Source organism: Bubalus bubalis, chromosome 12, assembly GCF_019923935.1.
Source record: "Bubalus bubalis isolate 160015118507 breed Murrah chromosome 12, NDDB_SH_1, whole genome shotgun sequence".
NCBI lineage: Eukaryota > Metazoa > Chordata > Mammalia > Artiodactyla > Bovidae > Bubalus > Bubalus bubalis.
Genome location: NC_059168.1, coordinates 105,918,507 through 105,941,064, shown reverse-complemented (window position 1 = coordinate 105,941,064; position 22,558 = coordinate 105,918,507). Strand labels below are relative to the sequence as shown.

Below are 22,558 nucleotides of genomic sequence, written 5' to 3'. Positions count from 1 at the left end.
AGTCCCAACACCGAGGGAGGGCTTTCCTTCAGGGGAAGGGACCCCAAGTGCCCTCGGGTTTTTGCTGAGAAGACCTGGCTGCTGTGGAGGTTGGCCGTGGTGCCTCTTCCAAGTTCAAGTCTTTGCTGCAAGGGGGTCTGCTCCAGGTGCCCCCAGACTGCAAGGGGGCTTAGCAAACGGTTGGGGAAGAGGATACATGTGATTCTGAGAGGCAGTCCTGCAGACCACAGCTGGCCTGAGGTCAGCTCTGGCCAGGGCGCAGGGCTGGGGAGTGCTGTGCGGCCAGCGTCCTGGGGTCTGGGGCCGCGTGTGCTTGATTCACCTTCAGAAACAGGCTCCTGGGATGAGCGCCAGCCTACAGGCTGTGTGTCCCGCCTGTGTGCTTGGGGGAGTGGCCAGGTTGGTCCTCCAGCCCGTCTCTGTTCCCCGACCAGCACTGACTCCCCTGTGGTTAGCTGCTTGCTGCTGCTGCTAAGTCACTTCAGTCGTGTCCAACTCTGTGTGACCCCATAGACGGCAGCCCACCAGGCTCCCCCATCCCTGGGATTCTCCAGGCAAGAACATTGGAGTGGGTTGCCATTTCCTTTTCCAATGCGTGAAAGTGAAGCCGCTCAGTCGTGTCTGACCCTCAGCGACCCGATAGATTGCAGTCTTCCAGGCTCCTCGGTCCATGGGATTTTCCAGGCAAGAGTACTGGAGTGGGGTGCCATTGGCTTCCCCATGTGGTTAGCTAGTCCTCAGAACATTCCATTGGAATGGAAGTGCCAGAGTCTCCGCTGACCTGGAGGACGTCACGCTGGGTGCTGACCTTGGGTGCTCCTTGCTGTGACTCCTGGCTCACCTGGAACAGCCGTGCCCTGGGGCTTGCTGCCGACTGTGGCTGGGGGGAGGGGGGTTGGGTGGGCACCACCTCCTGGTGGTGCTGCATCTCGTGCTGCTTGTCAGACTCTGCGTCTGGGCTGGTGAAGGGCCCTGGGTGGAGCTGAAAGGGTGGCTGAGGGCTTGCTGTCACTGCCAAGGGCCCTGGAGTGGCCACCCAAGGGCCCACAGGCTGGCTGTATCCCCTTGCTTCCCCTGTCCTTTATTGGATATCTGGCCCCTGGCTCTGCTCTACCGACCTCTTGACTTCTGTAGCCACACATCCGAGAGCGACTGAAAGTTCAACATTCATGGCTGTTACCTGTTAGGAGTGAGGCAGGGGGCTGCTTGGCCTGACTGCCTTTTGCACCAGATTAGATCAAGGTGTGTGGCTCAGCCACTTCAGGGTGCCCTCCTGTTTCCTGACCAACCTTTCTACTCTGCTTCAGCTGCCATCGGAACAGCTGACTTTTTCTAGCCATAGAAACTACCTCAGAAACCACAGGCTAACCACCCAGGTCTCCATGTGGATTTCGGTCTTGTCCCATTTCCTGCAGCTGCTGTAACAAGGGAACACAAGCTGGGTGGCTTAAAACGTAGGGTCTAGGTCCTGCACACCAGTCTCAGGTCAAAGTATGGGTAGGGCCGTGCTCCCTCTGAAGGCTCCAGGCTCTTCCGGCGGCTTCAGGCGGTCCTTGCCTTGTAGAGGCTTCATACCTCCCAGGCTTCTCCTGTGGGTGTCTGTAATAGACCACATCTCCTCCTAAGGATGCCGGTGATACTGGATTAGGGTGCACTAATGACCTTAACTGGATGGTGTCTGTGACCCTGTTTCTGAAGGTCACATTCTGTGATGTTGCAGATAAGACTTCAGCATATCTTTGGGGGACAACACAATTCTGTCTGGGAGATAGTGAGGGACAGGGAAGCCTGGCGGGCTGCAGTCTGTGGGGTCGCAGAAACACAATTTTGCCACTAAGCAATAACAACAGCATTCAGTTCATAACAATATCTAACCCTTGGCTTCCCCAAACATGTTCTGTAGAGTTCACTGGCTTTGTTGAATGGTGCCAGCACATAACTCAGTTTTCCAAGTCTGAGTGTGCTGGGTCCCCTCCCCTATATCCTATATCTAATGGGCACAGACCCCACCTGCCCCTGGAGCTCAGACACTGTCTTTTCTCCATGTCCTCTGTTCACCTTCCTGCTCATCGTTGGGCCCTGGGGCCCACCCTGTCTCCGCTCTCTGCTGTCCTGGCAGGATTCTGAGTCCACAGATGCGCTGCACTTACTGCCCACAGGCAGCTAGCTCCCTGCGGTGGACATGACCAGGGAGAGGGAGGGCAGCCTGTGCCCAGGCTCTTTGGGTCAGACCCTGGACTCTGCTCCCCTTTCAGAGTCCAGCCCTCAGGTGACTCCGTGCCGGACGCTCAGGTGCCCAGTCCCAGGCCGGCCTCGCCGCCGCACGGGGCACGTGGGGCGGGTAGAAGTCCGCCGGCCAGCAGGGGTCGCGGCCTCGCGGGGATGTCCGTGGGGCAGGAAGTCCCTCCCCGGAAGAGGCCTGGCGTAGACGGCGGAAGTGGAAGCAGTGCCGTCCACCCGGCTGGGCGGCTCCTGTCGCAAAGCGTCCGCGCTCCGCGCTGTCAACGTGGGTACCTTACTCCGCATCTGCCGCGCGCTACCCGCCACCACGGCCGCCGCCGCGTCCTCCGGGTGTGCGGGGGCCGACGGCCGAGTCCAGCTGTTGCAGGCTGTGGACACGGAGCACACCGTGGACTCGGTGGAGTGGTGCCCGCTGGCCGGCTGCAGGCACTTGCTGGCGTGCGGCACCTACCAGCTGTGGAAGCCGGAGGACCGGCCCGCCGACGGGGAGTGCCAGGTGCGCGGGCCTCCTGGCCTCGGGCCTCGGGCGGTCTGCGGCCTCAGGTGGCCGTTCCCAAGCGGCTAGAGTCCCCGACACGAGCTCCTCTCGAGAAGGGCAAGGAGAGGCTCCTGAGAGGCAGAGCCGACCGCAAGCATCGAGACCTCTCTGGTCTGCAGCGGTGAGGCTGGCCAGGTTATGGGTGAAGTCTAGAGCAAAGAGAAAAGGGGATGTCATAGGAGCTCTACCTAAAGCCTTGAAGGCATCCACTTATGCGGATCCAAACCTAAGCATTTTTAAGAGTGAAAGCTGGCACTGGGACCGTCCTAAGCAGGCAAACTGTGTCCCATGGGAATCCGAACCACAGCTCCTTTCTGTTGGCCCCTTTAGAAGAAGCATTGTATTCTAATCCAACTACTCGTTAGTCACTTACAAGAGAAAAGACATTTCTCCAGCTCAGAAAATCAGAGTTCCCGAGTCTTGGCAAACCTGTTCTTTCCCTGTCCCTTTTCCCATCCTTTGGGTTCCTCAGTGTCTGTTAAGGTATTCAGAGAACATATCTGCATTTTTTTTGTAGAGTGAACTGGATGTTGACGAGCCTCCAATTCGTTTGGGTCGTCTCTACCTGTATAGTTGCAATGGGGACAGGTCTCCTTGCCCCCTGGTTGAGGTCCAAAGAAGAGATACTTCTGCGATCCTGGACATGAAATGGTACATGTTTGGTAACAGTTCCTCTTGGTTGGAATTTGTCATGAAAACCTGATTGTTCAGTCAGAGGAGCCTGATGCCTGGCGGCCTTCAACAAGATAGGGAGGCATCTGCATTAAGTTGGGGTTCATTTCTCTCCTGTCTTGTCTTTCCTGCCTGTGGAGGCTGCTGTAACTTGAGGCTCATTTCCTCTTTCAGTTTCCAAGCCGTACAGGTACTGTCGGTCTGTCTGGGAAGCAGTGCTGATTTTCTGCTTCATAAACTGGAGGATCTTGTAGGAACAGAACTGTAGGCTCCAAACTGGCTTTGGAGCTGAAATCTATAGCAGTGAGTCACGGGGGTGCCTGTTGTTCTGTACCCAAGGCACATCCTGTGTTCTGACCGGCATGTGCATTCTCTCCTAGGTGTCACGTTCCAGTGGCTGGCCATCCCCTCTTGGGTGTGGCAGATGCTTCTGGGTCCATAGAGCTCCTCCGCTTGGTGCCATCTGAGGTCAGTGACTGGGCCAGGCTTCGTGAGGGGTGCAAGGAACATGGAGGGAGGCTGTGCTGAGACGATCTGTTCAGTGGTGACCTTTATTGTGAAATGTTCTAAGGTAGCACACAGTCTCTTTTAAGTTCATGGGTTCTACATCTAACTCCAGGAGGAAGACACTGTGTGTGTCAACAGCAGAGGAGCTGAAGCGACAGGCAGGTCCTTTAACCTGACAAGGGACGTGAACACACTGTTAGGAAAGCCTGGGCCAGCGTTCTTGGGCTGACGGTGCTGGGGCAGGAAGAGCAGTGTTTCCTGGGTCGAAGTGTTTATCATCAATAATTAAGAGAGCATAGGATTCCTCTGGGCTTCCCCAAACACGGCTCAGTGGGTAAGGAATCCGCCTGCAGTTCAGGAGACGTGGGTTTGATCCCTGGGTCAGGAAGATCCCCTGGAGGAGGGCATGGCAACCCACTTCAGTTTTCTTGCCTGGACGATCCCATGGACAGGAACCTGGCAGACTACTCCATGGAGTCACAAAGAGGCGGACACAGCTGAGCAACTTAGTGATGTGTTGTCCCCGAGGCATCTGACAGCAATCCCATATCACACATTTGTAAAATGCCCACATGTTGAGGGGTGGGAACAGGTGAAAGAAAGACCCCTGACCATGTCTTGACTCAGCGGGTGAGGGGAGTAGAGGGGGAGGCGCTGATGCAGGCGCTGCGAGTGGGCCTTGGAGCAGGTCCAGCTGGCCTCGGGTCCACGGTGCTGAGCGCTGGTGAGGACGGCCTTGCTTCAGACCTGCTGAGAGCAGTGGCCCTGTCTCAGGAAAGATGGCAGGAATGCCTGAGGAGGACTGGGCTCAGAACCAGAGCTGGAGGCAAGAATAGGAAAACCTAGGAGACAGCACAGCTTCTGGGACCCTGCAGATAGAGTCAAGCCCAGGAAACGGCGTTTCCATGGCTGGCTGTGTCCGGGCGAAGCGAGTCCGGGGAAAGTTCCCTTTGTCTTGTCCCTGGAGGCCCTGGGCCATGGGAACCCACAGCAGCAGTGCTTCCAAGAGGCTGCGTGGGCGCTGCGCTTGTCTCCAGGAGGGCTTGGGCAGCAGAAAGACCCACTTCCCCTGAGGTCTTGTGTGTGGGCAGGCCCTCCTTCAGCGATGAGGACTCCTGGAGCTGGTTGGGCAGTGTTCTCAGGTCCTGCTCCGCAGGGTGCCTAAAGACACACGTCCCCTGGAGTAGACAGTGGTCTCCTCCGTGTGCCGGGGCCGCTCGTTCCCCTGTGATGGCTTCCTTCTCTCTAGCAGGACACTTGGACACTACAGCCCTGCTCCCGCTTGGCCCTGGAAAAGCAGTGTCTGGCCTTGTCCTTGGACTGGTCCACTGGGAAAGCTGGAAGGTGAGGGCCAGCGGTGGTGGGCCTGAGTCTTGGCTGTTTCGTGTGAGAGACAGAAGGAAAGCCACCTTGCTGGCTGTGACTGGCTCTCACGCCTGGGAGTGTCACTGCCAGTCCGTATCTTGAAAGAAAAAGGGGGCATGTTTTCACCAGGGGAAGCTGACCCTAGTTTATTTTGACAAGCTCATGGCAGCTTCAGTTTCTGCCCAGGCAAGCCTCTTAGGAGTCTTGTTCACATACCAGGGCCTGGAGAGCCTCTCTCTGCTGTGTCTTGGGGGCATAAAGTGTCCCTGCTTGCGAACCACAAGAGGTGAGGAGTTTAGGGCAGTGAATCGATTTCAGCCAGATTCTCCATTGGTTCCTTGTGTCCAGGGCCAGTGACCAGCCCTTGAAAATCATTAGCAGTGACTCCAAAGGGCAGCTCCACCTCCTGAAGATCGGCGAGGCGGGGCCCGGATTGCAGGCCGTGGTCACGTGGCGGGCCCATCAGTTCGAGGCCTGGGTTGCTGCTTTCAATTACTGGCAGACGGAAGTCGTGTACTCAGGTATCCTCCGCTGAGCGCCCCCCTGAAGACTTGCTGAGGGTGAGGGGCGGGAGGGAGCAGAGGCGACGCAGGTCACGGGGCAGAGGCTGAGCTGGTGCTCACAGAGCTGTCCTTGGAAAGCGAAGCGCAGTTTGCCCGGATACCGCGGGCTCTCGGGTGGCGCTGCTCCCCTGTGGGAGCTCCCCTGACGCTCGTTCCCTGGCAGGGGTCCTCGCTCTCCTTCAGAAGTCCAGTCGGAGACCCTTGCTTGCTGCCCGGTCGTCTGGGTCAGTGCTGAGCTGTCATGTTGGGTCTTAGGCTTGCCTGTCCCCTTTTGGAACGGCTTCCCTCCCAGGTCAGGCCGGCGGCAGGGAAGACGGGCTTCCTGGTGCTGTGCGTGGCGCGTGTGGACAGGGTGGTGACGTGGGCACCGGGAGCCCCTTCCACCCTGATGGCCGCGGAGGGCACGGGGCTCTGAGGGAAGACGGCTGAGGGCTGCGGAACCCGCAGAGGCCGGAGAGCAGCCGAGGCCTTGTCTCCTGTCTGGGTGCCGGTGGCGTGCAGCGCTCACCACGAGCGGTGCGGCCCCGGAGCCTCGTGTGGAGGAACAGCGCGCTGCCCAGCCCAGGGAGCAGGTCCACGGGCCTGCCTGGTCGTACCCAGCGTCCCTCCCGGGGCATCGAGGCTGCGCGGTCCGGGCGCCGCTTCTCCCTGCTGCCACGCACCCTCCGCCCCGCGGGCTCGGCCCGCACCAGCGCGCCCTCTGCTCCGCGCTCCTCCTGCACCAGCGCGCCCTACGCCCCGCGGGCTCGTCCTGCTCCAGCCCCCCTTCGCTCCGTGCTAGTCCCGCACTAGCCTGCCCTCTGCTCCGCGCTCCTCCTGCACCAGCGCGCCCTCCGCCCCGCGGGCTCGTCCTGCTCCAGCCCCCCTTCGCTCCGTGCTAGTCCCGCACTAGCCTGCCCTCTGCTCCGCGGGCTCCTCCCGCGCCAGCGCGCTCGTGGTCCCGCCCGCGTCCTCTTCTCGCTCCACGTTGTCGCTCTCCTGACTCCGTTACCGTGTCTCCACAGACACTGCGCTTCGCTGGTGGGAGCAGACCTTTCTTCTGAGCTCTGGCTGCGTTGTCTTGCCAGCTCCCCGCGCTCATGCTGGGGTGCTCGCCAGCGCTTCCCTCCACGGGCTCCGGCCATGCCTGTGCTCCCGTGTGGCCCTGCCACGCCTTGCGCCCCGGGACAGGGTCTGGGCACCCAAATCAGATGTCTCTGTCCACTCGCCCCTTCTGAGAGTCTGTGTCTTGGTTTTGTTTTCTGAGCATTTCTCAGAATTGGCTGTATCTCTCTTACTTTCTTTCTGCTTGTCAGGACTACGGTCCCATGCTGTGGTCACAGCAGAGCACCGAGCAGTGGCCTGCGTTCATGCTCAAGCTCTCCTGCCCAGCCTCCCGTTCAAGGATAGAGTTTCTCGCTTGAGCGGTCCTGAGCCTTCTGCAGCTCCCACCCAGGGTACCCAGCAGGGCCCTGGGTCTTATGTAACTGGGTTTCTGCCTACCTGGCTGGCCCTATTTTGAGTGATTCTTCCTTGCTCTCAGTCTTCTTTTCCTCAACTCTTCTATGTTTTCTCTAATCTTAGTTTAATTTTTCACAGGTTAATTCTACTTTTCTGGCAGGGCTCAGCTTAAAATCTTGTCTTTAGAAACACTGTACGTTCAGTCCCTCGCCATTGGTCTCATGGTGCCCTGTCCTCATCCTATTAATATTTTTTGTCACATCACAAGGCACATGGGATCTTAATTCCCTGACAGTGATTGAACCTGCATCCCCTGCATTGCAAGGCGGATTCTTAACCACTGGACGGTCAGGGATGTCCTCAGACCACTTATGATTTTGTGTTTAATGCTTATTTTCCCCTGAAAGGGGATCTTTTCTAGAGTTTTTGCTGTTGTACCCTTGAACAGACTCAGGGAGAACAGTAAAGACTTGATTTTTTGAGCTCTTGTTCATGGATTAATTCTTCTGCCTTGAGGTTTAGCTAATTCAAGCCACAGTGGAGTGAGACAATGTTTTAACAGTTCGGGATCAATTCATTCATCCAACAAGTGTCTGTTGAGCACCTGCCACATGCCGAGCACTGTCCCAGGGGCTTGGGACAGTGATTTCTGTGAGGAAGACCAAGTCCCTGCTTTCACTGAGCTTCCAGTGCTTGGTGGAGACAGACAAGGAATGCTGAGTATAACATGCTTGGTGGTGAATACACTTTGGAAGGAGGAAGGTTGGACAGGCAAGGGTATCGGGTGCCGTGGGTGGCACAGACTGTCCTGCTGTGGAGCCTTGTGTGTCTCGAGCAGTTAGTGTGGAACAGGAGGCGAGAGGTCACGGAGACAGGGCGCTGGGCTGAGGCCCCTGGGAGCACGCCGGCATTTGCTCAGAGTGGAAGGGAGCCATTGTGAGGTGTTGGACAGAGGAATGTTTCCTACTTAACATTTTAAAATTTAAGAGGATCCTTATCATTCTAACGAAGGAAAATGAAGAGGAACTAAAGAGGCTGTTGATGAAGGTGAAAGAGAAGAGTAAAAAAGCTGGCATAAAACTCAGCATTCAAAAAGCAAAGATCATGGCCTCTGGGCCCATCACTTCCTGGCAAATAGATGGGGGAAAAAAGGGGAAGCAGTGACAGACTTTATTTTCTTGGGCTTCAGAATTGCTGCAGACAGTGGCTGCAGCTGTGGAATTAAGACACCTGCTCCTTGGAAGGAAAGCTAGGACAAACCTAGACAGCGTATTGAAAAGCAGAGATGTCACTTTGCCAACGAAGGTCCGTATAGTCAAAGCTATGGTTTTTCCGGTAGTCATGTATGGATATGGATGTGAGAGTTGGACCATGAAGAAGGCTGAGCACCAAAAATTTGGTGCTTTTGAATTGTGGTGCTGCAGAAGACTCTTGAGAGTCCCTTGGACAGCAAGGAGATCCAACCAGTCCATCCTAAAGGAAATCAGTCCTGAATATTCATTGGAAGGACTGATGTTGAAGTTGAAACTCCAATACTTTGGCCACCTGATGCGAAGAGCTGACTCACTGGAAAAGACCTTGATGCTGGGAAAGACTGAAGGCAGAAGGAGGAGGGGGCGGCAGAGGATGAGATGGTTGCACAGCATCACTGACTCTGGGCATAAATCTGAGCAAACTCCAGGGGATAGTGGAGGACAGAGGAGCCTGGCATGCTGCAGTCCATGGGGTCACAGAGAGTCAGACACGACTTAGTGATTGGACAACAGCCTTAGCTACTGTGTTGAGTGTAAACTGCAAGGGGGTGAGGGTGTAGGTTAGAGACCTACTGTATGCAGGGGAGGGATGAGGTGGGGGCAGTGGAGAGGAGGAAGGGTGGGAAACTGCTGCGTGAAGGTCGATCAGTAGGAGCTCCTGGTGGAGCACGTGGAGTGTGAGAGAAGGGAGCCCGGAGTGTAAAGAAACCAGAGCCAGTTCTCTTTACATATCTGGCACGGAATGGCAGCTTGTATTTGAGGCTCACCCACAGCTCAGTGCCGGGATGGTGGCTTCTGCTGGTCCAAGGACATAGGTCACGTTCACCGCCGTCCCCATCTGTGGAGTGCCCAGGAAGTGCTGGTGGATGGGTGGTGGGCAGTGGGTGGAAGATGGTGGAGGAGTGCTGGGTTCAGCGCGGTTGGCTATGTGGTTGGTTTGCTCCTTTCCATCCTCTCTGCCCGTCTTCCTTCAGGACGCTGTGCCCTTCTCTCTTGGTGTTGCTTTTCTTCAAAGACTGGCTGTGCGTCAGGGCACCGACTCCCCTCTCGTTTCTGTCGCTTCAGTTTCCTCAAAAGAAGCCGTTTTCCTGTGAGGTTACCAGGGACCTTTCTCTTTAAAACACACGGAGACGTGTCGCCAGTTGCAGGCATCTGCGGAGCCTCCTGCAGACACGTCTGTTCCGAGCGCTCGGATGTGGCCACGCTGGCTCCAGGCGGCAGGAGTCGGAAGGGTTGAGTCCGTGTGGCCGGTCGCTCTGCGCCCGTGCCTTTGTGTGCCCTTCTCCTGCGGGTGTGGCCCCTGTCTTCCCCTTCTTCCCCGCAGCGTGTGAAGGCAGGGTGGTGGCCCAGCTGGCTGCCTCTGGGGCTCGCGTGCCTGTGTGGGAACACCCTCACAGACGCGATTGCGCCCGGAGAAGCGGCCGGTGCCCGTCCTCAGCGTGCCTCCTGGCCAGCGGGGGTGGTTTCCATTTCCGTGCAGGTGGGGACGATGGCCTCCTGAAGGGCTGGGACACCAGGACGCCCGACACTGCCGCCTTCAGCAGCCGCAGGCAAGTCCTCGTGGGGCCAGCCCCCCCTGCCCTGCCCCGCCCCCGCCCCGCCCTGCTTCTGCCTGCTCAGCCCCCCACCCCTGGCTTCTGTTGGGGAGTTGCAGGGCGCCTGCTCACCCCCGCCCCCCGCAGACACTCCATGGGCGTGTGCAGCATCCAGAGCAGCCCCCACCATGAGCACGTCTTGGCCACGGGAAGGTGAGTCCTGGCTGCGGCGCCCATTCCCTGTGTGGCCGCTGTGGCCGCTGTGGCGTCTGACCAGCCCGCTCTTTGAACCAGAATGTGGGTGTCTGGGGCTCAGGGAGCGACTTAGTCCTGGAAGGCTGGGGCCGGGTCTCCTGCGAGGCGTGCCCTGCCCGCGGAGCCCCGCTTTCCCGCACACTGGTTGAGATCCGTGGGTTTCAGCTATGACGAGCATGTTCTCCTCTGGGACACGCGGAGCCTGCGGCGGCCGCTGGCGGACGTTCCCGTGCAGGGCGGGGTGTGGAGGCTCAAGTGGCACCCGTTCCAGCGCGACCTGCTCCTGGCGGCCTGCATGCACGGCGGCTTTACGATCATCGACTACCAGATGGCGGCAGGTGAGCGGCTCCACGCCCCTGCCCACCAGGCTCCTCCTCTGTCCTGACACGTTCCCAGGTTACCCGGCCTTGCCGTGAGGGTGACTCCAGAGCCTCAGCTTCGGCCACTGCTCTCTAACCGCGGTCCTCGCCTGATCGGCTCCATTATCTGGGTGCCTCTGCACCCAGCGACGCCCAGCCCCACTGGGGCCTGCGGGGTGGTCGCCACTGCCAACAGTTCGGGCTCAGCGGCCTGCGTTCCAGACCGCTTCAGCTGCTGCCCGGTTCTTTCTCCTGCTCCAGGCAGAACCCAGCAGGGCCCCGACCGGCAGGCGGACTGGCCTTCCTCTCACCAGGGGTCCCTCACGTTTTCTTCTCTCGAAGCCCCACCCCGCTCTTGCCCCTCATCCCCCCTGGGGTCGTGTCCCCTCCTCCGTAGGAGCCCGCGCCCCCATGCGTCCCGACCATCTCCGCCGGCAGTGGCCTCCAGGCTTCCTCGTCTGAGCCCTCGGCTCTGCTCCTGCCGTGTGGCTGCCCTTTGTCCCGTGGATGCTCTGGCAGTTCTCTGCCCTCTCTTTCTCTCGGTGTAGGAGTTACAGTGATAGATTGCCTTCTAAACACTGCTTTCACTGTGTCCCATGAGTTTGGTATGTTGTATTTTTATTTTTGTTCATCTCAAAAAGTATCTTCCAACTTCTTTGCAATTTCTTCTTTGACTCATTGGTTACCTTGTAGTGTGCTGTTTAATTTGCACGTTTTTGACAGCATCCTGAATCTCTGTCATTGATTCGAGTTTTAGGGTCCCTGGGACTCACTGTGGCCTGTCTGGGGAGGGCCATGTGCTCTGTCCCGGTGGGGGAGGGCCCACCGTCTGGTCTTGTTGCTGTGTCTGGTCGTTCCTTTCTCAAAGTGGGCAGTCAGTGTCTGCAGTCCCGCTCCTCTTGTAACTGGACCACAGTTGCTTCAGCGGTCGTTGCTGATTGACATCTGTTTCCTCCCTCGCTTCTGTCAGTTTTTGTTTCAGAGACTTGGGGCTTGTTAGCTGTGTATATGTGTGGTCGTGCTTGTGTGTTTTCCTGACTTGTTGACTCTTCTCATTACAGCATGTCCCTGTTTATCCCTAATGACATTTGTTTTAAAGCCTCCGTCGTCTGGCCCTGGGAGAGGTGCTCACGCTTGCTCGCGGGTGCCGTGTGCTGCCAGCCTGTCCACGGCTGCGTGTCTGCAGCGTACGCACTGTGGGTTATGCGCTGGTGTTGGGCCTCCCGGAAGAGGCACTCTGCCCTCCAAGTGAGGGGTCAGCAACCACAAGATGCCACTTTGTCCCTTTATTGCTGATGTTTCTTTTGGGCATGTGGTTGAGTGGCGCCGGGCTGGTCACTCTAGGCTCATTTTGGGCTCTCCCTCTCCACACCCCGGACAAGCTGCTTTTCCAGGAAGTCCTGGATCCTCTTAATAGTGAGTGTCTGCACACATACGTGTGTGTGTCTGCATACCTGCACGTACACGTTTGTCTATACACGTATGCTCATGCTTCTGTGCCTGTGAACGTGGCTTTATGTGTGTACACACGTGTGTGTCAGAACATGAGCTCATGCTGACGCCTGTAACTCATTCCAGCAGCACAGCTTGCTCTCTGCCGCCCTGGCTCCCGGCAAGGCTGGACTCGTGGGCCTGAGCTCGTGCAGCGCTGCTGGTGCCGCACCTCAAGCAAACCTGCGCGTTTCGGTGGGTCCGGATGCTCCTGCCATTCTGTTTGTTCCATTCGTTTGATTTAGTCACTGTACTGTGTTCAGAATTTACTTGGATTAGAGTTGTTTTTTCCTTCTGTATGGCAATTATATTTGAAGTACAGTTAGGTTCGTTTCTTTTTTTAAAGAATGTTTTTATTCATCCTGATTGATTTAATTTTGGTTTTGAATGTGTAAAAACATTAACAATGTTCTAGAAATGAAAATTACATTAGGAACTTCCCTGGTGGTCCAGTGCTTAAGACTCCATGCTTCCACTGCAGGAGGCGTAGGTTCAATCCCTGATTGGGAAGCAAAGATCCTGCGTGCCAAGGTGCAGCCAAAAAAAGAAAAAAAAAAAAAAAGTGTTAAAAGGCATGCTCAGACTCCGGGAGGTAGTGAAGGGCAGGGAGGCCTGGGGCGCTGCAGTCCGTGGGGTCAGAGTCAGACGCGACTGAGCAGCTGAACAGCTACAAACAGGCCAGACCTCTTCTCACACAGCTTCCATCACCTCTGGCAGGCAGCCTGTCCGTCAGCCTAGGGTTACAAATCTGTGTCGTTTTGCAAAAATTAGTGTGTATGTTTATATATCCATACTTTTCCTTTGGTACAGAAAAGATATTCTGTATAAATTCATGTTTTGTTTACTTCACTTTTAAAGCACATCCTGGAAATCACTCCTTAATGGTTCATAGAGTTTTGTTTTTTTTTTTAAGTTTTATAGCACTCCATTTAGTGGGTATACTCTAGTTTTTTTCTTCCAGTTTTCTATATGATTATTTGGGTTATTTCTAATATCTTATACTTACAAATAATGCTTCAATATGTTGTTTTGTGTGTGTGTTTTTGCTTGTTGGAGGTGTATATTTAGGGTTACTGCCTAGATGTGGGATTGCAGGGTTCATAGACTGTTATCTGTCTGATTCCATCATCTCACCAGCCACGGATGAGAACCCTGCTTCCCCACAGCCTTGCCAGCAGAACGTGTCACCAGCTTTGGAATTTTGCATCTGATGGGTGTGAAATAACATCACACAGTAGTTGAAATTTGCATGTCCCTAATTAGGAGTGAAACTGAATATATTTTCGCTTGCCTGAAGGGCTGGTTTTATATTCCTGTTTTTCTTAATTGTATTTTGCTTGTTTTTCCCTCTGACTGCTAGTCTTTTTCTCCCTTGGTTTAAAGAGTTCCTGTGTATTAGCCCGCTGTATTAGTGGCATCAGCCCTTAATCTTTGGTTTATGTTGGAAATAATTTTTCTGTTTCTTACCTTGATTTTGCATATAGTGTTTTTCCTCCCATACAAAAGTTGGGTTTTTTTTTAAAGTGTAATTAAATTTATAGGTTTTTTTCACTGAGTCTAGATTTTTGACTCTTAGTTAAAAAGACAGCCAGGTTCTAAAGGAACTCATCAGTGTTTTCTCATACATGTCGGACGTCATCTTTTTACAATTAGGATTTTGATCCAAGTCCTCCTGTGTGGTATGTGGAACTGTCCCGACACTGTTCCTAGAAAGCCCGTCCTCCCCCCACCCCTACCCCCGGTGACTCGAGACACCAGCTCTTGTGTGCAGGCACTTCCCGAATGGACCCTGCATTTCTTGTCTTCTCTTCTGCCCCCCAGCTGTCTCAGTGTGTTCACACCTGCTCTTCAACCATGGAAACATTCAGTGCGTTTGTTAGAGTGGGCTGCCTGCCTCCTCTAGGTCTTTCTCAAGGGCTTCCTGACTATTCTTACGTTTGAACTTGAGTGTCAACTTAGCTTGTCCCAGAAAAAAATGTTTCTTGGTTTTTTATAGGGATTGCGTTAAATACAAATTAACTTCCCAACTGACTTATTTGTCATCTGGGATCTTATTCAAGAAAAGGGCTACCTTTCCATTTGTTCAGATCTGTTCTTGTATCTTTTTGTAGTTGTTCATTCGCTAAGTCGTGTCTGATTCTCTGTAATCCCATGGACTGCAGCACGCCAGGCTCATCTGTCCTTCACTATCTCCCGGAGTTTGCTCAAACTTGTTCATTGAGTTGGTGATGCCATCCAACCATCTCATCCTCTGTCGTCCCCTTCCCCTCCTGCCCTCAATCTTTCCCAGCATCAGGGTCTTTTCCAATGAGTCAGCCCTTGGCATCAGGGGGCCAAAGTATGGGAGCTTCAGCTTCAGCAGCAGTCCTTCCAATGAACATTTAGGGTTGATTTCCTTTAGGATTGACTGGTTTGATCTCCTTGCAGTCCAAAGGACTCTCAAGAGTCTTTTCCAGCACCACAATTCAAAAGCATCAATTTTTGATGCTCAGCCTTCTTCATGATCCAGCGTGACTACTGGAAAAACAACAGCCTTGACTATATGGACCTTTGCTGGCAAAGTGAGGTCTCTTCCTTTTAATACACTGTTTAGGTTTGTCATAGCTTTTCTTCCAAGGAGCAAGTGTCTTTTAATTTCATGGCTACAGTCACCATCAGCAGTGATTTTGGAGTCCAGGAAAATAAAATCTCTCATTGTTTCCATTGTTTCCCCGTCTATTTGCCATGAAGTGATGGCACCAGATGTCATGATCTTCGTTTTTTGAATTTTGAGTTTTAAGCCAGCTTTTTCACTCCACTCTTTCACCTTCATCTAGAGGCTCTTGAGTTCCTCTTCACTTTCTGCCTTTACGGTGGTGTCATGTGCATACCTGGGGTTGTTGATATTTCTCCTGGCAGTCTTGATTCCAGCTTGTGATTCATGCAGTCCAGCATGTCACAGGATGTGCTCTGCACATAAGTTAAATAAGCAGGGTGGCAGCACACAGGCGGTTGTGTTCCTGCCCTGGCTGTGAACCAGTCCACGAGCACTGACTCCTTCTGTGCGCATTCGTTGCACGTCTCTTATTAACTCTACTTCTCAGTGATCTGACGTTTTTGTTGCTCTTGTAGGTGGGCATTCTTTTCATTGTATCTTCTAACTAAATTATTGTCTATTTGAACGTTGTTGGTTTTTTTGTTGGTAGTTTCATATTCTGCCAATTATAAATGTGTGTTTCTGTTAGTTTTGCTATTGATTCCTTGGGTTTTGCAAGTAAATATTGTGTCATCTGCAAAAGATAAGAGTTTTATTCTTTATTTTCCAAATTGAATGCCTTTAGTTATTTTATCATTTAACTTCATTTACTGGTGTCTCCAGTACAATTTTAAAAAAGAGTGGAGGACATCTTGCCTTATTCCTGACCTTGAAGAGGGGCCCTGCTAGTTCCCATGATGGCACCCTACTCCAGTACTCTTGCCTGGAGAATCCCATGGACGGAGGAGCCTGGGAGGCTGCCGTCCATGGGATCGCTAAGAGTCAGATATGACTGAGTGTCTTCACTTTCATTTTTCACTTGCACGCATTGGAGAAGGAAATGGCAACCCACTCCAGTGTTCTTGCCTGGAGAATCCCAGGGACGGGGGAGCCTGGTGGGCTGCCGTCTATGGGGTCGCACAGAGTTGGACACGACTGAAGCGACTTAGCAAAGTGTGTCCTTGAAAGAAAAGTGAAAGTGTTAGTCATTCAGTCATGTCTGAATCTTTGCAGCCCCCTGGGCTGTAGTCTGCCAGGTTCCTCTGTCCATGGGATTCTCCAGGCAAGAATACTGGAGTGGATAACCATTCCCATCTCCAGGGGATCTATCCAACACAGGGATCGGACCTGGGTCTCTTAATCGCATGCGGACTCTTCACGTCTGAGCCACCTGTCCTTAGTATTCATCAATTTCTGTTTTCTTGAGTATTTTTTAAAATCAGGAATTGTTGATTTTTTTTTTTGTCAAATGCTTTTATACTATCTGTTGAACTGTATTATTTTTCTCTGTGAATATATTTATATAGTAAATTTTGTTTATGGATTTTCTAATATGGAATATATATTCCTGGAATAAATCACACTTGGTTATGGTTTTGTTTTGTTTTAGTTGTCAAAGTAGTTTTTTTTTTTAAATTAAAAAAATTTTCTTTTATTGAGGTATGGTTAACTTACAATATTATGTTTCAGATATATAATATAGTGATTCACAATTTTTAAGAGTGATACTCTGTTTATAGTTACTATAAAATTTTGGCTGTACTTTCTGTGCTGCACAGTTCAGTTCAGTTGCTCAGTCGTGTCTGACTCTCTGAGACCCCACGGACTGCAGCACACCAGGCCTCCCTGTCCATCACCAACTCCCGGCGCTTGCTCAAACGCATGTCCATCGAGTCAGTGATGCTGTCCAACCATCTCATCCTCTGTCTTCCTCTTTTCCTGCCCTCAATCTTTCCTAGCATCAGGGTCTTTTCCAGTGAGTCAGTTCTTTGCATCAGGTGGCCAAAGTATTGGAATTTCAGCTTCAGCGTCAGTCCTTCCAAATCAGGACTGATTGCTTTTAGGATGGACTGGTTTGATCTCCTTGCAGTCCAAGGGACTCTGAAGAGTCTTCTCCAACACCACAGTTCAAAAGCATCAATTCTTGGCTCTTAGCTTTCTTTATGGTCCAACTCTCACATCCATACATGACTACTGGAAAAACCATAGCTTTTACTATACGGACTTTTGTCAGCAAAATAACGTCTCTGGTTTTTAATATGCTGTTTAGGTCTGTCATAACTTTTCTTCCAAGGAGCAAGCATCTTGTAATTTCATGGCTGCATTTGCCAACTGCAGTGATTTTGGAACCCAAGAAAGTAAAGTCTGTCACTGTTTCCACTGTTTCCCCATCTATTTGCCATGAAGTGATGGGACCAGATGCCATGATCTTAGTTTTTTGAGTGTTGAGTTGTAAGCCAGCTTTTTCACTCTCCTCTTTCCCTTTCATCAAGAGGCTCTTTAGTTCCTCTTTGCTTTCTGCCATAAGGGTAGTGTCATCTGCATATCTGAGGTTATTAATATGTCTCTTGGCAATCTAGATTCCAGCTTGTGCTTCATCCAGCCCAGTATTTCACATGTATATACTGAATATATATATTTCAAATATATATATTTTGAATATATCCTTTTCTGGGGTGGTTTTGTTACACGTCATGCAGGAAGTCAGTTCCCCTACTAGGGATTGGACCTGCACGCCGTGCAGTGGAAGCACAGAGTCCTAACCACTGGACCACCGGGGAAGTCCCTGTGCAATATATCCTTTTAGCGTATTTATTTTATATATGATAGTTTAGTTTGTAACTTGGCTTACCAGATCGCATAGCGGTAAAGAATCTGCCTGCCAGTGCAGAAGACAAAAGAGACGTGGGTTCAGTCCCTGGGTCGGGAAGATCCCCTGAAGCAGGAAATGGCAACCCACTCTGGTATGCTTGCCTGTAAAATTCCCCTGCACAGAGGAGCCTGGTGGGCTACAGTCCAGGGGTCACGGAAGGTTGGACACAATGAGCGACTGAGCACACATACATTGTTTGTATCTTTAATCCCCTGTCTCTGTATTGCCCCTCCTGCCTTCCCTCTCCTCACTGGTAACCACTAGTTCTCTGTGCTGTGCTTAGCGGCTTAGTCATGTCTGACTCTTTGGGACTGTAAATAATGCTGCTGTGAACACTAGAGAGCTCCCTTGTGGCTCAGATGGTAAAGAATGCTGCTGTGAACACTAGAGAGCTCCCTTGTGGCTCAGATGGTAAAGAATGTGCCTGGAATGTGGGATATCCAGGTTCAGTCCCTGGGTCAGGAAGATACCCCTGAAGAAAGGAATGGCAACCCACTCCAGTATTCTTGCCTGGAAAACTCCACGGACAGAGCAGCCTGGTGGGCTACAGTCCGTAGGGCCTCAGAGTCGGGCATACGCACATATGAACACTGGGGTGCCTGTACTTGAATTTTTTCGCTTTCTCTGGACATGTGCCTAGGAACCGAGTTGCTAGGTCGTGTGGTTGGAGGCCTGTGTGCAGTTTCGCTTTCTCTGGACATGTGCCTAGGAACAGAGTTGCTAGGCCGTGTGGTTGGAGGCCTGTGTGCAGTCTCTTGAGGAACCTCCATGCCGTTCTTCAGTGTCTGTGCCGGTCAGGTCTCTACTGACGGTGTGGGAGAGCCCTCTCTCCTCCACAGGCTCCCCAACGTGGGGTGGTTGTGGTCTTTTGGATGATGGCCATTTTGACAGGTGTCAAGTTATATCTCATTGTGATTCTTATTGCATTTCTCTGATGATGAACCATGGTGAGCATCTTCACACGTGCCTTTTGACCACGTGTGTGTCTCCTTTGGAAGACAGGTTGCCTCCTTCAGTGTAGCGCTGCATCCTGGAGCATACTTTATTTGGGGTTTTCAATAATGTTCAAAGACGACGCAAATTTTTTTTATGCTATTTATCAGCATTATGTTTCGTTCATGTGAAAATCAAAACAAAAAATGTGAAAAAAATTTTATCATTTTATCATGTCTTGAATAATTTATATGTCATTTGAGTTATCTTTATATTCAAGATGCAGTGAAAATTCTCCTATGACTATCTGGGCCTGATTTATTTTTGAATGATGATTCTGCGTGAACTTTCTCTATATTTTTCTGTGAAAGTTGCTTTGTTTATGCTTTATGTCTCTACTGGGGTCAAAATTTCCTAATAGTTATTCCCTTTATCATGTTTTACTTTGTATAGTTATACAAATATGTATGTCTCTCTTTCCTTAATTAGTTAGTAGTGCGTATACTTTAAGAAGTAGGGTTTGATTTTTCATTATCATCACGTTGTTGCTTTTCTCCACCTTGTCGACTTCTTTTACCTTTGTTGTTTCTCTCCTTCTGCCTCCTTAGTTCTTTTTTTAGCATTTTGAGTTGGGACTACAATTCACTTATGTTTGTTACTTTGCTTTGTATTAAGTATTTTTATGTCTGAATTATTCTCTGATTTAAGCATAGTTTTAGGTTCTGATATGTGGTGATTCTGCTTTCATTTTTATGAAGAAATTCTGTGATTCAAGTTTGTATTTCCCCTTTTATCCAAGTGTGGTTGGTTTAGTAGAAGGTTTTAAACTTCCCAGGTGGAAACACGGTTTTGTCCTTTGACCACATGATTGATTTTGTCCTTTGACCACGTGACTGATGTTGTTTCCTGTGCTGTGATCAGTGTTGCCTGCACTCCTTCTCCTTCATGGAGCCTTTCGACCTCCTGCTGCGCAGCGTGCTTGCTTAGCTCTTGCTGCGGTGGCCCTGAGCAGCAGGCATGCCGCGTTACCGTGCGGTGCTGCCCTGCGGCAGGAGGGTTCTGTGTCCGCCTGGACCACGCGTGGACGCTGCCTGTGGTTGTTGGATGTGAAAGTATCATGGGCCTTGACTGTGCCGGCGACCCTGCCTCCCAGGCCCCCAGATGTTCACAGCGAGGGGCAGGGTGGTCTCCTTGGAGCTCCCTTCTGTGCTGGTGCCAGGTGCCTCTCTGCTCTCCGGGAGAGCTTGGCACTGGGCTTCTTTCTGGAGCCTCCTCTGCTCAGGCAAAGCCCTGGCTTGGGGAGGATCTCTGGTGCGTTGGTTGTATCGTTGGTCTGTTTCCTGATGCCAGCTTTGGCCTCTCTTCACTGCTCATTCTGGTCATGGTTCAGAGTCTGATCACGATTCTGAGTGCTGCGGCCTTGATCCCTACACCAGGGACGTGGCTGGTGACGGTTTTCACATCCCCAGCTCACTGGCCACAAGTTTTCTGCAGCTGCTTTTACCAGCCTCAGCCTTGACCTGGACCCTTGACCAGTTCACGTTTGGAGACACCGCATCATGTTTATTTTTCAAATTTCTATTTGTTTATTTTTGGCTAGGTCTTCATTACAGTGCAGGCTTTTCTCTGGTTGCAGAGAGCAGGGCCCCTCTCTAGCTCTGTGTGGCGCTTCTCACTGTGGGGGCTTCTCTGTCTGCGGGGCACCGGCTCTAGGGCACGCGGGCTCAGTGGTTGCGAAGCACGGGCTTAGCTGCTCCATGGCACTTGGGGTCCCCCAGATCAGGGACTGAACCAGTTTACCCCGCGCTGGCAGGCAGGTTCTTTACCACAGACCACCAGGGGGCCCCTCATCATTTCTTTCCCTGGTCACGTGTCACTTTTCATCCTTTCTCGGCAATGTTCTGTCCAGAACGAGGTCTAACATTTTCCAGTCTTGCCCTTCATCTTCAGAGTTGCCGTAGCAACTCACCACAAGGACAACCGCTCAGGCAGTGAATGACTCCTTTCCCAGTTCAAACCCAGACTCTAAGGGAGCTCTGTGTGCCGGGACACTTCTGACATGTTGCCAGTTCCAGATGACAACTCACCACGTCCACACCTGTGTGGTTTCTCACACACACCAAGCTTTCCTTGTGGTGTGCTTCACGTGTGCTTGTTCCCTTCATTTCTGATATACCCCATTCCCTCTGTCTGGCTCACTCTGCGTCCTCAGGCGCCCTGGATGGCCGCTCCGTGGCGCAGGATGCCTCCTCTCTTGGGCACACACAGCGCGTTCACTGCAGGATGAAGGCCCACCCTTCTATCCTTGTCTGTGTCTCAGCAGTGCTCTGCGTGACACACGGTGCTTGCTCTTGGAAGTTTCTCTTTGAGGGTGGGCAGGGTCTGTTGCGGAGAAGGCAATGGCACCCCACTCCAGTACTCTTGCCTGGAAAATCCCATGGACGGAGGAGCCTGGTAGGCTGCAGTCCATGGGGTCGCTAAGAGTCGGATACGACTGAGCGACTTCACTTTCACTTTTCACTTTCATGCATTGGAGAAGGAAATGGCAACCCACTCCAGTGTTCTTGCCTGGAGAATCCCAGGGATGGCGGGGCCTGGTGGGCTGCCGTCTGTGGGGTCACACAGAGTCGGACACGATTGAAGTGACTTAGTAGCAGCAGCAGGGTCTCTTGGGGGTGGGTGATGAGATTAACTCTGGCTAAGTTTTCTGTGTCCTCCCATCTCGTTCCAGAGGAAGAACAGGAAGCCGTCTCTCTGTCCTACCCCTTGCCCAACTCGCTGGTGTATGGAATCGACTGGTCCTGGCTCTACTTCTGCCGTCTGCCGCAGACCCAGCCGTCCTTCCCTGGCAGTGACCCAGAAGCCAGAACAGCAGACCAGGACCCTACCCTGAAGGTTGCAGACCCGTCACCAGCACCCTCTTCAGAGTGTTTAGCTGACAGTGATGGAGTGGGTGGCACCACACCCCAGAACGGAAGCAAGCTAGAGGCTCCTCTGCAGCCATCTGCAGAGGACAAGGATGGCCGGCTGCCTACTACAGGGATCAAGATCTGTGACTGCGACCAGGATCTGGAGGCAGCAGACTTTAACATCAACCTTCTGGCCACTTGCTCTTTTTATAATCACGTTCTTCACCTCTGGAAGTGGGAGAACATCTGAGCTGGGGAAGACCTTGCTTGGTTTGACATATTAAAGACAATTTCCACAAATAAAACTTAAGAGTACATCTTTATCTTTTTTAAGAATGAAGTGACCCCAGACTATCTCACTGATATTTTGGTTACATGTTTTCTGTATGGGGCTCAGTGCATCTGTGGAATTTTCTCAGTAAATAGAAAAGCTGTTGGCCTCTCAGATAAACCTTATCTGCTGGGCCCTTCAAAATTTCGGCTCTGTGGCAGCAGGGGGTGGGGTGAAGGGGCTTGGTTCCCAGCTCGCAAACTTGTCAGTTTCCTGTGTGTTGACTTTCAGTTCTTAGGATTTATATAAGCAACTATTTACATGAACTAAAATTTTCAAAGCTTCTTTATACCCAAGCAGCTTTATATGAACATTGAAAAGATCACGGCACCAGGAGTGCCTGCATAGCCTCCTGTGCAAATAGCCAAAAAGAAGGCTGCACTGCTTTAGCATGCCATACACTTGAACGATCTTAAGTCCTGTGGTGGAGTAGCCGCGCCTCCTCACTGGGGCTTTAGTTAAACCTGGGCACAGCTAACTCCATAGTACTGGGCTTGTGACTGGTCTGACTCCCGTAGGTGAGCCCCTGCTCTGGAGGAGCAGATGTGGGGCTGCAGGTGTAGATGCAGAGCAGATGAATATGCCACTGTGGCATCTGTCAGCGCCTCAGCGTCCACTAACAGGGCAGGCGGGTATTCTGAGTCAGAAACACAAGCTTCTATTATTTCCCGATACAACTGTCAGCACAGGTTAGAACGTTTTAACGTTGAACCCTCCTCCAGGGTTTAGTTTACGATATTTCACTTAAGGATCAGTTAAACAGAATTAGGATCTGAGGA

General features: G+C 52.2%; 1 protein-coding gene across 1 annotated transcript; it reads left to right on the top strand.

Moving 5' to 3' along the window:
- Window positions 1–1,627: 1,627 nt before the first annotated feature.
- DPH7 (diphthamide biosynthesis 7) lies at window positions 1,628–21,753 on the top strand. The gene is made up of 11 exons (XM_025262479.2): window positions 1,628–1,633; window positions 2,429–2,737; window positions 3,297–3,430; window positions 3,832–3,919; window positions 5,211–5,302; window positions 5,672–5,844; window positions 10,060–10,129; window positions 10,262–10,327; window positions 10,535–10,707; window positions 12,307–12,414; window positions 21,271–21,753. The coding sequence occupies exons 1-11, from the start codon at window positions 1,628–1,630 to the stop codon at window positions 21,696–21,698; spliced, it is 1,647 nt and encodes a 548-aa protein (XP_025118264.1). The 3' UTR covers window positions 21,699–21,753.
- Window positions 21,754–22,558: the final 805 nt, after the last annotated feature.

Excerpts from the sequence above, each read along its gene's own strand:
- DPH7 (XM_025262479.2), top strand. Across the intron at positions 10,328-10,534 it reads CACGTCTTGGCCACGGGAAG|CTATGACGAGCATGTTCTCC; the intron begins GTGAGTCCTGGC and ends CGTGGGTTTCAG. Across the intron at positions 10,708-12,306 it reads CGACTACCAGATGGCGGCAG|CAGCACAGCTTGCTCTCTGC; the intron begins GTGAGCGGCTCC and ends AACTCATTCCAG.